General features: G+C 35.8%; 1 protein-coding gene across 2 annotated transcripts in view; it reads left to right on the top strand.

Annotated features, from left to right (window-relative positions):
* PER2 (period circadian regulator 2) overlaps positions 1 to 15,818 on the top strand; it is a 50,936-nt gene that overhangs the window by 23,045 nt on the left and 12,073 nt on the right. The window contains exons 9-20 of one of the 2 annotated variants that reach the window (XM_086618050.1): positions 20 to 141; positions 1,739 to 1,940; positions 3,502 to 3,553; positions 4,921 to 5,063; positions 5,402 to 5,480; positions 10,215 to 10,321; positions 10,866 to 11,019; positions 11,443 to 11,551; positions 11,883 to 12,014; positions 13,496 to 13,592; positions 14,354 to 14,510; positions 14,594 to 14,721. In XM_086618050.1, coding sequence (XP_086474176.1) covers positions 20 to 141; positions 1,739 to 1,940; positions 3,502 to 3,553; positions 4,921 to 5,063; positions 5,402 to 5,480; positions 10,215 to 10,321; positions 10,866 to 11,019; positions 11,443 to 11,551; positions 11,883 to 12,014; positions 13,496 to 13,592; positions 14,354 to 14,510; positions 14,594 to 14,721 — 1,482 coding nt within the window. Of the gene's footprint in view, positions 1 to 19; positions 142 to 1,738; positions 1,941 to 3,501; positions 3,554 to 4,920; positions 5,064 to 5,401; positions 5,481 to 10,214; positions 10,322 to 10,865; positions 11,020 to 11,442; positions 11,552 to 11,882; positions 12,015 to 13,495; positions 13,593 to 14,335; positions 14,511 to 14,593; positions 14,722 to 15,818 lie in introns of both variants that reach the window. The other variant, XM_086618049.1, reaches the window with a different exon arrangement.

Below are 15,818 nucleotides of genomic sequence, written 5' to 3'. Positions count from 1 at the left end.
GTTTAATGTTTTCATGTAGCCAATGAGGAGTATTACCAATTGTTGATGATTAATGAATCCCAGCCTGCTGGACTCAATGTGTCGTCTTACACGGTGGAAGAAGTTGAGACTATAACCTCAGAATACATCATGAAAAATGCGGTGAGTATGGTGACCCAAGTCTACAGTGTGTATTGAAAATGTTTTCTAGAACTGGAATTCCCAAGCATGCCTTCTTTTTACAAAGTAAGAGTTGATAGCTAGACCAATAAGCTGAAGAAGCTGGCTTTTACCAGGGTTGAGTAGAAACTCTGAGCCTTTGCAAACTTTGCCAATAACACCTTGATCTAAGCTGCTTTTTCTGTGAGGTGGAAAATAAGTAGTCTAAACTTCTTGGTCCTCTGAATTGTACTTCATGCTTAGAGACAATGGTGTGATGTATCTTAACATCTGTGTGATATAATGCACTGTGAGACATCATTAGTTTTCATTTCTTAATGCTGAAGTTGGAGGATAACTCTCCAAATTTTAATCAAAGTACACTGTGATTCGTTTCAGCCTGTCCTTATCAGTAGGGATTATTTGATGTTTTCACCAGTTCATGTTAGTGTGACTGAAAAGGGATGAAAGTGTTGGAATTTGTGTGTTGTGTTGTGTTCTGTGGTGTTTGTCTAGTCTTTGCAACTGGTATAGGCCTGTCAGTGCGTGATCCAGTGATACTGTGTCTTCCCGTCTAGATAAGAACAGCTCTGACGATCAACATAGCTTTCAGCAGTAAAACGATAGTCTGAATGATTTTTTTGTTGTTGTTGTTACTTACTTTCCACATTTCCAGTGGTTTAGGGACATGTTATGGATTCTTCAAAAAGTAATTGCATCTAAACTTATCAGACTACCTTCCACTATTTTCTTTTTTTTTTCTGAAGCCTCTGCCTGAATGTATGCAGTTCTGAAATCAATAAAATAATGGCATGATGGGGGATGTTCCCTAGTTGGAAGTAGGTGGGTTTTGTTGCATCTGTGAATAAAAGGTTGCCCACAAGGTAAAATAAACAGGAAGTCTAGACTACAACTGAGAACTTCAGCCAAACATCATAAATGTTGTTCAACTGATCTGAAGCATCTGAGTTAGTGAAACCGGCGTTGCGACGACAGCTCTTAAGTTTGTGTACAGCGTTCGTGGGCAGAGCACTAAAGGGTATGACGCAGGAAGCTCTTATGCGTCAAGAAGAAAAACAATGTGAAACAGTACAAGTGGAGTGCATGTAGGGTTGTGGGGGACTTTTTTTTCACCTGTCTACTTATTATTTTACCAGATGGTTTAGAGCACTTTTTTCATTTTGCAGTGGATGGATAAGCTAACATAAACAGCCTTTCAAAAAACAATTTCGTAGATGTAAAATATGCCTGTAACAAGCACAAGGAAAATGTGCAGTTTTATAGCTGGTTTTATAGCTCTTTAGTTCTTAACTCATAAATTCATTCTGCATCATAAAATTTTAAGCAATGATATGTAGGCCTTGTAACCCAGTAAGATGCTAGTGTGTTATTGTGTAGTTCAAAAAGTGTACTGTCTGTGTCTACTTCATAAACAGATTAGTTTTATTTTGTTGCTCCATGAGCAGATATTGTTTAACACTATTTCCTTAATTTTTTTGAACTCATTAATGCTTTTTTATCTTAGGTGTTTTTCTAATAAATACATACTTGATTCAAGAGTATTTTAAACTGTCTAAATAATTTGAGATTTTTTTTTTAGGATATGTTTGCGGTAGCTGTTTCTTTGATTACTGGGAAAATTTTGTACATCTCTGATCAAGCTGCTTCTATTCTTCGCTGTAAGAGGAGTTATTTTAAAAATGCCAAATTTGTGGAGTTCTTAGCACCTCAGGATGTCAGTGTGTTCTATACTTCTACTACCCCATACAGATTACCATCGTGGAATATTTGCAATAGAGCTGGTGAGTAGTCTCAACAGCAGATATTTCTCTGACCGTTTTTCAGTCGTGCAAATGCAAATACTTGAACTGATTTTTAACATCCTTCTATCCTTCTCCATCACTCTTTGAGCGTTTAACACAGATGTATTATTAGATCATCTCTGAATGATACTAGATGTACAACATGCTTTTATACACTTGTCTGTTGGCTAAAAGTCTTCTCAATGTAGTTGTTTATTGATTCTCGTACCACTTTCATCTAAATGATGAATGAAAACAAAGTAGGTATTCATGCTGAATCGTGGTTTTGCTTTGCTCTTTTACTAGCAATCAAACAACCACAGTTTTTCTTTAAAACTTCTTTTCTTCAGATAGAAGGGGGATCATGTTCTGCCTCCTTCCTTTTAAAATGATTATGATTTGAATACTGGACACCTTGATTACAATGCAGAAAGATGTACTTGAGCTGCCATCACTCACCATTCACCAAGTGTAATCACATCTCTATTCTTTTAGCCTTAGGAAAATGACGTTAGACATGCTAATGGGTGAAGGATCAGACATCCTAGGGCACTTTGTTATTTGTTTGTGGGAGGATAGTTTTACTAGTATAGCTACAGCTGTTAGGAATTGAGAAATAGCTGCCAACTGTTTTAACCAAACACATGAAATTCAAGGTCTGCTCTAAATGGTCGAAATTCCAATCAATTGTATATTAAGTCAGGTCAGAGTGTGAACCATATTTTATCTGAAAAAAAAAAAACATTTAGCGATAAATATGTACTAAGTAATGCATGTGTAAAGCAAGTTGGAAGGGACCTTGTGAGGTCTCTACTCCAACCTCTGGCTCAAAAAAGAGTCTGTGGTAAATTCTGACCATGTGATCCTAGTTACAGATATTATTCAGTTCTGCAAATCTCTTTTTCTTAAACATTGTCTGTAGTTTTATTATGTTTGTGTATAGCTTCAGACCTCAAAAATGCAAGAGTGGAACTATGCACACTAACCCATGTATTAGCTGCCATAGAATATAATATCCAAAAGTATTGTGCACTGTGAAAGACCAGAGTGTGCCTTGAAAATGTGTCTGTGGCTTCTTGGGAAAAGGATGGAAATAGACTTAAAAAGTGAGAGGAAACCTTCATTTATATATTTTTTTTTTTTTTTTTTTTTGAGGCAGGGTTTGGTGCTAGGTGGGTTTGATCTTGCTTGATCTTTCCTAGTGCCTTCCTAGGAAAAAGATCAAATTTTGAGGTCTCAGATAATCAAACATTTTTGATCAACACTATACAGTGGAAAAGCTGGCAAGAGTAAACAGCTCAAACTGGAGAACTATTTAGATATGTTTTCAGCAGAAGACTCAATAAGCAAGCAGCTTTGATTCAACTGCCGGCCTCAGAATGAGTGGTATTCAGGTTTAGTTGTTTATGAAGAACATTGTTTAGCAAATACATATGGAAACTTCAGGGAATATAAACTTTAAAGAATTCAACCTTCATTGCTTAACGATAAATTCTTGTTTTAAATATCATAATCTCATAGTAATTTTTAACTTGTTATGAAATATGTTTAATATTTCCAGAGTCTTCCACCCAGGATTGCATGGAAGAGAAATCTTTTTTCTGTCGCATCAGGTAAGACAACAATATTATAAAGCTTAGTATTATATTATGAAACCATTATTACAAAAGTATTTGACTTTGTTAAGAACCATATGATATCTAAATTTCTTACTTTTTCATAACGTGAACATAAGGCACAACACATGCATGTCCTCTAGTTTATCAGTTCCTAGAAGCAACAGAGAAAACTGCAAAGTGATTTGAGGAAGTTGCATCTTAGAAGTTAATCAGTGTGAATACTGACCATTGCACCATAAAGGAAGCTGATACAGTATCTCCTACTGCTATGCAAAGTCTTCAGTTCATGTTAACTGAACTGTTCTGCTCAGTCTTCTAGAATGAGAGAATCTCTGTAGCAGATGCTGATGTCTAATCTTAAATTTTTCTCAAGTGTCCCATAGAGAAAGATACATGAGGGTAACTTGACTAGTCTCTTTTGCAGTTACTAGATGGCAGTTCTTTGGTTTTGCTTTTCTTCCTTCTTTTCCTGCCCTGGCTTCCTTTAGTTGCTTTTATTTAGGAAATGCTGGCAACTTATTCATGTTTTCTTGTGTAATTTCATTTCTTGCTGCTTATTGCCTCTCTGGTAGCATTTCGGAAAACAAAAGTTGTGGATCCTATTGCTTTATTACTTCTGGAGTAAATAAATATTTATTACTAAGGTATGAGTAAACTTTAAACAAAATAGAGACGATGCACGGCTCCACAGTGTTGGATTGGATGTACTGTAAAAGTACTGCTAGTGTTATTGTAGATTTTTTTTTTTGTCCAACTAACATTGGTTCCAAAAGCTTTAGTTTTATAAAGCTGTGCTGTTAGAAACTTATTACAACTGAAATTTTTTTTTCTCCCACTGTGTAAATGGTTGCTATTTTCTTTACTATGCATTGGATTCTTACTAAGTAAACAACTATTATTATAGGTAAGAATTTCTGAGTCTTCGTTCTTTTAAAATTGGAATAAATATTGAGTAAAAGAAGGTCTTTGTTAACTGAGTAGATATATGACAGGCTTGATAAAATACAACTATATACGGGTATAATGTCAACAGATTAAGATTATTGAATCTGTCATGGGAGGTGGGTTTTTATTTTTCCATCAAATTTCCATTTAAAGCAATTGTGGATCTTTTTATTTCAGGTAGTAGAGAGGACAACGTATTCTTTATTGCAGTTGGTATGCAAAGGATGCCATCAAAATTAGCTTCTCTTGTACCAAAAAAAAACCCCAAAAAACAATTCAGAAAGTTAAGTTCTTGAGTGCTATTTTAGGAGCTATCATGCATTCCTCGTGTCATGAGAAAATTACAATAGACAAATTAAAACTTTGTTTAGCATAAGATGAATCTGTTGAAATAATTAACTCTGTTTAATTATTAGTGCGGGAAAGGAGCGTGAAAATGAGATTTGCTATCACCCATTTCGGATGACTCCTTATCTTATCAAAGTGCAAGATCCAGAAATAGCAGAGGACCAGCTTTGCTGTGTGTTGCTTGCAGAAAAAGTACATTCTGGTTATGAAGGTAATCTTTTGAATGCACAAAGACTAGTTAGTTCTTACTTTCAGGAAACCAGTTCTGTGCTCTGCTACAGGAATTTTCATGCAGTGTAGCACAAGGAAATTTCAGCCTAAGAAAGACAACTAATATGAGTTACTTGTCAGTTACTTTTATTAAAATGAGAGATAATTGATTCTGTTCTCTGCCCTTGCTGAGAGGCTGTGAGCTAGCAAGCTGCTTTCCTATATGCTCTTAGACAGACTTCTAGACTTTACTCACTACTTAATAGAAACATGTAACTTGAGGTATGTTATCTATGCAAAAAAATTCCACTCATTAATTTGCTTATATTTTTCTCTTAGCACCCAGAATTCCTCCTGACAAAAGAATTTTTACGACTACGCACACACCAACCTGTTTGTTCCAGGATGTAGATGAAAGGTAACTTAGAAAAATGTTCTTTTTCAATTTACTGATAAGCAAGCCGTCCAGTATCTTTACAGGTATTTTTAGAATTTACTTAAGATGTCTGTGTGGGGTTAAAAAATTATGTGACTATTGGAGAGTGTTTAACTCGAGAAAAGTACGTCCTCTGATTTTCACTAAGCATGAAAACACATTTAAGTGGAAAACTATTTGCCTGCTTACAACTTGTTCTTCCATTTTCCTTCCATCTGGGGCAAATATGGACATAAATTCAATGAATGAAACACATGGTCAGGAAAATTCCTGTGCTAACAATCATTACTTGTATGAGATTTTTAGTTGTTGGAGTTCTTTTTTTAAGTTTGATCCAATTAATAACAAGCAATATACTGCTGTTACTTTCTACTGGCCCAGATACAACTAGAAGTGTGTCCTTTTTTTTTAAAAAAAAAAAGATATTCTGTGCTCTCAGTTCAAACTGCAGTCTTCATAGTTCTTGCTGTTGTTGTCTATATACAAAAACTGCTCAAATTCTACTAGCCGAAAGCTTCACGTTGCTTTGATAATCATGGAAGCTGATTAGGGTAAGTATTGCTATTTCAGACTAGGACCAAATATGCTGCTTATGATATAAGGCATACACAGAGGCTCAGGAACTAAGGTGTAAACCAAGCTTTCCTTTAGTCTTCTGGTTTGTTTTTGCCTGGGCCTTTCAAAGGAAAGGTGATGGAAACGTGAGGTCTGTGAAAAGAATGGAAAATACTCCTTCAGAGTTAGGAGCGTACGGCCAAGGAGGAGACAATAATTTCAACAAGCTTTTAAGAACAGGGATGTGCTTTGGAATATCGTAGTGTTTTTGAGGACTTGACAAGAGAATTTACTTATTCCTGAGTTGAAAACACAGGCTATCTTTTCCCTTTATTTCTCTTCCTCTTACCTTGTTGTGCTTGATATTTTCTTCATAATGATTTCTAATGGGGGATTTTAGTTTTCACTAAGAAAAAAATAAAAATAAGTTGGCTGCAATAGTAGCATCTGATGCCTGAGATGCTCCCCTCCTCTTGTTTTTAAGCGTTTGAAGAATGCTAAAATTTTCTTTCTAGGTCTAGATGGGGAAGATGTCTGCAGACAGAGTAGCAGCATAATGGACAACTTTGGATTTCTGTGGTATCTTTTGGGTGGGAATCTTGTTTCTGAAGAAATATGCTGTTCTTGACAAAATATTTAACTGCAGCAAAAGAGAGCGAGGGGTTGGGGAAAAGGAGATTATTGAGAAATTTGGCTAAGCTAGAGTCAATAAGGTAAAGTTACTATTGGAATTTTGAGACAATTTGTCTACAGAGAGGTCAGGCACATCAGTATTACTGCAGCATGCATGTTTTGTATTAAATGAGAGTTGCAAAATGTAGCTATTGGAAGTTACTGCAGAAGAAGACAATAGCTAATCAGTGAGGATAAGTTTGGACTTTAAGGTACAGCTATTTTTGGCTAACTTTTGCAGACATTGTGGCTTAGTGTGAATAGTTCCTGCAGGATAGAAGACAATGTAATGCTGACAAACTGTTTTTCCATGGTATGATTTATACAGTCTGTCTAAACAGCTTCAGTAAGCTTAAGACAAAAGAACTACTTAGTCCAGTATAGTTCTTTCCTCTTCGTGGATTTTTCTCTCCCTCTCATTCCCACACATGATCCAAGCCAAATGCAACTTTGCAGGGTGGCTTTATCTTTTCAAATAGGCTAATGGCACAATGTAAAGCTTCCCTTCCTCCATGTACCCTCAGCTCATTTATTTCCAGTAGTCACTTAATAGAAATGGCAAGATTACTGAATGGGGATCTTTGCACTTAATTCTTGGGCTTGGCTGGAGTGAGTGTGGTGAATTCCTTCTCTATGGCTACTGTGAAAGCTTCTTTCCTGTTAGTCTGGTGTTACCACTTATTCTTAAATACCATTTTTGAACACTCACAGTCAGGGTTGATTATGTTTTGGTCTGATATTAGGACCTTGTTTCATTTATTTCTGTTCTTGTGATCATGTGCTTGATTTGTTTTTTAATTACTTCTGAGAGCATCAGCAGCCAGATAAATGTTTACCAAGATATGGTAAGCATATGCAGTTTATTACTCTTAAGCTCTCCAAAGTTAGGTGGAATACACAAAACAATAGATTCTTAGAGAAAGTGGAGCCTAATATTTAAAAATGTACAACTGAACACCTGTTGAGTGAGAATTGTTCAGCATATAATGCTGAAACTGTTGCCTGACTTGCATAAGATAAAGTTAATTTTGTAATCGGTATGTGTTCATGAGTTGGAAAAATTAGTATTTGTCCGAACTCTGGAAGTGGATCTCTGCACAGAATTTGTTAAGTAAAAATAAATATTTTCCTGAAATTAAATGGATCATTCCTGCATATATTTGTCTTTGAAATGTGTTTGATACTTGAGGTGTGTGATGGATGTAAGGAGTTGTGTATAGTTCACAGTGGAGTGATCTTAGTAGTTTAAAACAGTTTGCTATTTAACTTGCAATAAGACTATAAAGAGACTTCTTATTCATGTTGTTTTGACACTTTAAATGTCATTCTATAAAACACAAACTAAAACTGCTGTCTATCCTCATCAGCCATTCTTATGCCATATGTGCATTTGCATTCATAAAAAGAGTTTATTAACTGAAACTGAATTATTTTGAGTTATTCATTATGAGGAAGCATAATTATGCTGAGGTACTGCCTCTAGTAGATAGTAAATTAAGTGTTCTTAAATACCGCATTATACGATCACAGAAATGTTGGTAGGAAGGGACTGCTGGAGATCTCTGTTCTATGCTTTTGCTTGAAATGAAACTGTTGCCCAGTTTTGGTTAGGTCAGCATAACCTTGTCTCCATTATGCTTGAAAACCTCCAAGGACAGAGATTACACAATTTGTATGGGAAACTGTTCGTATGTTGCTCTACCGATTTTGTTAAAAAACTTTTTCCTAATATCCAGCGTAAGCTTTCCAGACTGCAATCTGGGGCTGTTGCCATAATTTTATTGTCTGGCACCACCAAGAAAACTTAACTCCATCTTTGTAACTTCTCTTTCCAGTAGTTATAGGAAGCTCCTGGATCATTCCTTTGCTGCTTCTTCATTGGAATAGGCGAGCCCAGCTCAATCCCTACTCCATCGGTTTTATATTCTAGATTCCTGACTTCCAGTGGTCTTCATATTAGTATAAAAACTTGCAGGGGATTTTTTTTTTTTTTTTTTTGCATATAAGTGACTGAATTTGCATCTTTCTTTCTAACTAGATTAATAAATAACAGTTGAAAATTTGATCCCTTTTTAGGGTAGGTGTTCTGTTGCAGCACAAACAAATATTGAGTTTGCCAGGCTTTTATAAAGCAGGCAGCAAAGAACAGGAACAGTGGGAACAAAACTTAATGTTTTCTACTTTTTGCCTCGTTATTTGATGAAGTAATTCAGGGTTGATTGGTATTTTAAACTCCTCTAGCAGCATAACTTTTCTGATGTGCTTTGAACTTGGCAGCGTTTTTAAATGTCAATGTGTCAAAATGGTCTGATTTGGTATGAGTTTCATGCCAGTTTCGGCTTTGTAAAGGTGTTGCTTTAAATCATCCGCAAGCTTTTGAGACTCGTTATTTAACTAATTGCTTCAATAACAGGACATCAGTAGCTATCCTTATTTTCCCCTGAATGTCTCAGCCTCTTTGCCAGCAGGGTATGTTTGATGTTTTGGGGAACCGATCTAATTCCAGTGGGTTATTGGAAATGCAGTGTTGAAGGCATTTATCCCATGATGCTTTTGAGTTCCGGCACAGCACAGATCCTGTGTCTGTGGCACACTTCATTAAAACTATTCAGGTGCCTGAGTATCTTTCTGCTCCTGGGCCTTTGTCAGTGAATGGGGCTGGGGCAAAGGTATACAGTGCTTTGAGTTTACAAGATGCATCTGGCAACTTCTTGAACATTACTGAGTAGCATTGACTTAATGGATTTTTTTTTTCCAAAGTATATTTTTGGTGGTTAGCTTTTCAGGGTAAGGTGCAAACTGACATTTGTGAACTTTGACTCTTTCTCCTTAATGTGAATGCTTTAAGCTATCAATAAAGATTATTTCATCACATAAATTAGTCATTCACATCATTAGAAGTGGTCATTGATAATGTGCAGGAATTCGGTAACATTGCTTTGTTCTCTATTTTAATTAATAAGCTTGCTTCCTTGCAGCTCCTTGATGAGTTGAACTCTTAACCCGCCTGTGAGAAAGTTTTCTTGAGTCCTAGTCAGCTACGCTGTTGCTAGTTCAGCTGTGGTAATCCTGTGATCCTTAGCCTTGGCTTGCAGCCTGTAGATTGGGGTACTATTCACCTTCATGAGAGTTTTACAAGATTAAACTTTATTAATGCTCTTTTAAAAGTAGTGTAAGTATTTATCCTCTAGAGCTAGGCAGCATCGAAAAGACAGAACTGCTGTAGCAGACTCCTTGATTTGATCTGACGTTGCTTTATAAAATTACTGAAAAACCAAACAACTGCCCCACAAACAAACAAAGCCTCCCTTGTTGAAACAGTACTACTGCTATTAAGTTGGGACTGCTGTTTCCCCAAATTTAAACTTAAAATTATTCATTCTCTTTATAGGAAAAAGAGCAAAGAAAACTTAAAAATGAAACATTTTCAAGATAAATATACGTTTGGTCCACTTGATTATTTATTTTGTTTTGTTTTTCTTTCCCCAGGGCAGTACCTCTGTTGGGATACCTACCTCAGGACTTAATAGGAACGCCAGTCTTGGTGCACCTTCACCCAAATGACAGACCCTTAATGCTAGCAATTCACAAAAAAAGTATGTACTCTCTTACTATGGCAGAAATTTATTTTTTTCCTCAAACTTAATGATAATGACTACAAAAGCCTCAGCAAGTAGGAGGTGAAAATTAATTGCGACTATGAATTTTTCTGCAAGTAATACTGAATTCTTTACAACTTGATTCTTAATGCAAATTGACCATAAATGAATAATTCATACATATAGAAAATTTTCTAGAGAATGCAATGATACAAGTTGCATACTTTAAGTTATAGTCTTTCCTATTTCATAGAGAAGAAAATAAGAGCCATTCTAGCAATAAACTTTGAAAATGTAAAGCTGTTTCCTCAGCCATCTCTAGTTTGTTGTGTTCTGAAGGTGATTTTTCTTGATGTAGTCCAGTAAATTATGAAGGTCTATCTATTCTGGTAGCCCAGGATTTCTAAATGTATAGACATATCTGGTATTTTCTCTTTCAAATATTGTCTTCCTCCTTTGCAATTCATTGTAAAATCCTGAATCATTAGATAGAATTGTGCAAATATTAATCTGAAATTTCTTTTTGAATCATTCATTACAGTACTTCAGTATGGAGGGCAGCCTTTTGATTATTCACCAATCAGGTTTTGCACTAGAAATGGAGACTATATAACCATGGACACTAGCTGGTCCAGTTTCATCAACCCTTGGAGTCGAAAAGTTTCATTTATTATTGGAAGACACAAAGTTAGGACGTAAGTCGATAAACTGTTGGGACTTTCAGATTTTTTTAATTTAATTTATTTTTATTTTTCCTCCTCTCGGGTTTACATAGTGATCCTTAAGAAAGACATAAGGGATTTTCATGGAGAGGGGAAGGGATGAATCGCACATACAAATTCCTTTTTAAATTTGGGGGTTGTGATGTAGCAGCTGCTTTAAAAAGAAATTTGAAATCCTTCAAATTCTGTCAATGCTGTCCAGAGTTGCTTCAGAAGAGGGAAGTCATGCTCAAAGTGAGTGAGGGTACGTATTTCATCGGATTCAAAGGGTTTAGATGCAAAAGAATAAGTATCAGATTCTTTTTACTATATGTATATGGTAAATGGAAGCTGTGATCTCTCTATGATTGAAGTACTTGCACTTGTAATGAGCTGGGATATGTTTGGTTTATGCAGGGGTCCCTTAAATGAAGATGTCTTTGCTGCTCCCAACTATACAGAGGATAGAATTCTTCATCCCAGTGTTCAGGAAATCACTGAGCAAATATATCGGCTATTACTGCAGGTACAGCATGTACTTTCATGTTACCCGTTTCATATCCTGCTCAAGGAAGGGCATTTATCTTTGTGTGATGTTTTATTTAGATGTCTACTACTGTACTGGAATTTCTGGCTACAATCTCGGAAATTAGTTACACTCATGATTGCCAGACAAGACTTACTGGAGTATGTTAAAGCTCCAGTTGATATTTAAGGATTTCATGCAACTATGGAGTCCTTGCCAAAAAATGAAATAAATAATCCTTTTTTTCTTCACATGGGATTACTGGTAACAATTTCAGTTTTGTTTGAAGCCGGTGTGCTGATATATGTGTGTCATATATTGTTGTTAACAGCCTGTACACAACAGTGGATCCAGTGGCTATGGAAGTCTGGGTAGCAATGGTTCACATGAGCACTTAATGAGCGTGGCATCCTCCAGTGACAGCACGGGAAATAATCATGAAGACGCTCATAAGGACAAACCAGTAGGTTTGGTTTTTCTTATACAAGTATGTGGCACAAACCAAACTAGTAAAAGTGAGGTTTTTTTACTTTTCGCGTAACTCTTTCAAATTAGGGATGGAATTAAGTATGAGGAAAAGGTAACCTTTCTGTTTTGTTTAACATGGAAAAAAAACTTTCTATCTGGGGGAAATAAACGTTTCTGGTGTAGGTGAAGTCTTAGGGTACTGCAGCACAATTGCAGGTGTGAAAATCAGTGTATATAAAGAATTTAAACCTATACTATGTGTTAACTTACTTTAATGTCCATTATGTGTTGTATGCTGTGTTTCTGAGAAAACCAGCTGGATGTTTGAAAGCAGATTCTTTGGGGAGTGGAAAGTGTGTAATTACTGTTTGCCCAAATGAAACTAAGATGATGAAATGCAGTAATCCCTGCATAACCAAGTGATAGCTTGACCTTGATCACTTTTTATGTGGCAAAAATACACTATATAATATGGAGTGAAATAGATGGAATGGAATAAAATAAAAATTATTTTGAGCTTAAAACTCAATGTTACTGTAGATTGGGCTATTGCTATATCTAGTTGATAGTGAGATGTAACTTTTTAAATTCTATTAGTCTGAACAAAACAAGACTGTTAAATTTCTGCCTATGCTTAACAGTGCTATTCCATAGGCAAAGTGAATCAGATGGCCAGTAATGTACTGAATGTGGTTGCAATCGAAGGAGCTGTACCTTTCAACCTTCTAGTTGTTTTGGTTTCCTATTGTTCTTCCCAAATTTGCTGTAGCTCACTGAGTAGCTTTTAATTCTGAAAGCCATGATTTTCCTTTACTTAGTTCTCCCAAATCTGATTTCTGCTTCTGTGATAAGGCAAGGCAGACTGCTGCTCTTGCCAAGGCGGTCACTTTCCTGGCATTCAGTCCTTAAACACTAGTGGCTTAAGAAGATGAAGTCTCTGGATTTTTTTGTTTAACAGATACCTTACTACATTTCAAAGCCATGCAGAAAAGTGATGTTTAAGGAGATCTTGGTTTTAAGGGAAAGAGACACCTGTCTTTCCTTCACCATTTCTACAGATAATGAACACTATTATAGTATAGTTGTATAACATCCTCTTAGTGCTTGTTTAAACTTCTAGCACAAAAAGTTCTCAGTCATAACAGCAATATTTTGTTTACCAAGTGATTTTGTTTGGTTTTTTTTCTGAAGTTGTCTTTGTAATGTGTCTTTATATTTTCCTATCCAAGTCATTCAACCATATTAAACAAAGAACAGAGTAATTGTGTACAAAAAACATAGTTTAAATTTCTTCTCTTTCCAATTCCCAAAATTTTACTGCTGCACAATAAAACTCTATGCATCGGGTTTTCTCCTGTCATCAAACTAATTGCGAGATAGATGAACTAAGGTTAGGTTTAGTCTACTGAACAATTGCTGTGCATGATGTTTTATGTCAGAATTTTGTAATAACTCTTTTTAATGACCTGCTTTCAGGAGGTTTGTCAAGGTGCTCGTAAGGTCAAAAATAAAGGACAACGTATTTTTACTGACAATAAAGGAAAACTGGAATATAAGAGAGAACCTTTTGCAGGTGAGACGTTAGCAAGTTAAATAGTCTGTTGTGCTGGTGCCTTGTATAATACAACAGTAGGATTTTTTTCTAGTTTAGTTCTAATCATCTAATGCATAAAGACAGAATTTTTATCAATTCAAATTGTATTGTCCTGTGTGTCTCTACTGTGTTTAGGAAAATAATGTGTTCGGCAGTGTCTGAATTGATAATGGTGTAACACACATTTAAGGCATGTCCTGAAGCTGTTGTTTCGAAGTACCTTAATTGTAGCTCATGTTTTCATACAAGTCAAACATCAAACATCATCCTTCCTGTTAGGTGGAGGAAAACGTTGTGGATGTTGTCTTTCCTGTTTGCATCGTAACCTCAGGAATTTTTAAGTTGATAAATCTCATTAGTAAGATTTTCATTTAAGTCCTGCATACATTAATAGGTTATTCTTCTAATAATTTATTATAATTTATGGGCACTAGTGTTGTCCTCCTACTGACTGTCTTTCAACCTCTAATGATATCTAATCTCTTATAGCCATAATATCTATTCCCTTTGGATCCATATGCATCAACCTAACTAAACTTCACGCCTCCAAGAATCCGTAAAGACAAGAAAATATTTACACAACTTTCATCTATTAGTGTGCAAAACTCTTACTTGCTTTACAGTGGTTAACTTGGAATTGTTAAAAAATATGTATAAATGAGAACTTTTACTGTTACTTTCAGGGGAATTTGCAAGGATTTCATGCCATAATTGCATAATAGCAGTATCTCTTTTCACAGAAAAACAAAATGGTCCTAGTGGTCAGGCGAAAGATGTCATTGGTAAGGATACTGCAGTAACAGCTACTCCTAAAAACGTGGCTACTGAAGAGTTGGCTTGGAAAGAACAACCTGTATATTCTTATCAACAGATCAGCTGTTTGGACAGCGTCATCAGGTAAGCAACCAAGTGTGTAAATTACTGTTGACCTCTAGACTTAGGACTTGCATATCTAATATTGTTAAATCATTGTATTTTAGGTACTTGGAGAGTTGTAATGTGCCTGGTACAGCAAAAAGAAAATGTGAACCTTCATCAAGTGTTGCATCACTGAATTCTGGAGTCCATGAACAAAAAACAGCAGATAATGCTATACAGCCTTTGGGAGGTAGCTCTACATCACAACTTATTCTTGATTGATTTTTGCTAGCAGCCAGTTGGATGTTACTTCTTTGCAGAATAATGACAAGTCTATCTTGGGCATGATCTCATAGCCGTTTTCTCAGTGTTAGATGTTGGTGATTTAACTCTTATCATTAAAATCTTCCCTACAATCGAAATAGTGAATAGATTGAATATCTGGATTGTAGATGCAATAAGCTTATTTATGGTGTACAAAATTCAGCAGGATTTTGAGTTTTAAGACTTGAGTCATGATCAAATGTACAAGGTTTGTTTCACAGCTGAGACTTGTTAAGAACAACCAGCTGAAGAACCTGGCAGCTAGTTAATTGCAACAAAAATATGCATATTACACTTCTGTTTCTTCTTTGTGGACATTTGAAAAAAAAAAAGGAACAAGAAAGGATGAAAAGCAGCATTGGACTGCTTTCAGTATTGTGTGAGGCACAAGAACCCATTTGAAAGCCATGTTCAGCTGTGAAAATAAAAGATGGGGATTTCTGAGGATAGCTATCTAAAAAGTCTGCTGTAGGCAAAAACATTAACTTAATTTGTTAGGTCTTAGGTATAGCGTTTGATATGGTCCCTGTCTGGATGGGGAGCTAAAGTGAAGAACGTAACTGTTTGGTTAGTAGAAGAATTGTGAGATTGGTAAAGAACTATATGTAAATGAGAGACTTGCTGATTTAACCTTGTCATTATATGAGACGGAAGGGGAAGCACGTAGCGGAGTTTATCAAAAATTGGTCTTGAGAATGATCTCCTCTATGTTTTTCCTTTGATGAGCTTCAAAAAGAAGTTCTAACACAGCTTTTAGAATCAAATTGGAAGGTATCAGTATACATAGGAACAAAGCGTCCTGTAGAAGGAATTGGAATGCTTTGAGAACTAGAGAGGAAAAAATGATGAACTAGCGTCATGCACTTAGGAACACAATTTCTGTTGTCATTTGGAGCCTGTGCAGTTCTAGTGGACAGGAGAAGATGCGGGTTTGCTAGCTTTTTGGTGCATTGATGGCTGAGAACGACAAAGCCATCAGCATACTCTAGTCAGGAAAAAATGCAAACTTTAGGTCTTAAATAT

This window comes from Tauraco erythrolophus, chromosome 11 (assembly GCF_009769465.1).
Source record: "Tauraco erythrolophus isolate bTauEry1 chromosome 11, bTauEry1.pri, whole genome shotgun sequence".
In the NCBI taxonomy this organism is placed as follows: Eukaryota; Metazoa; Chordata; class Aves; order Musophagiformes; family Musophagidae; genus Tauraco; species Tauraco erythrolophus.
This window is presented reverse-complemented; position numbering and strand designations above follow the sequence as displayed.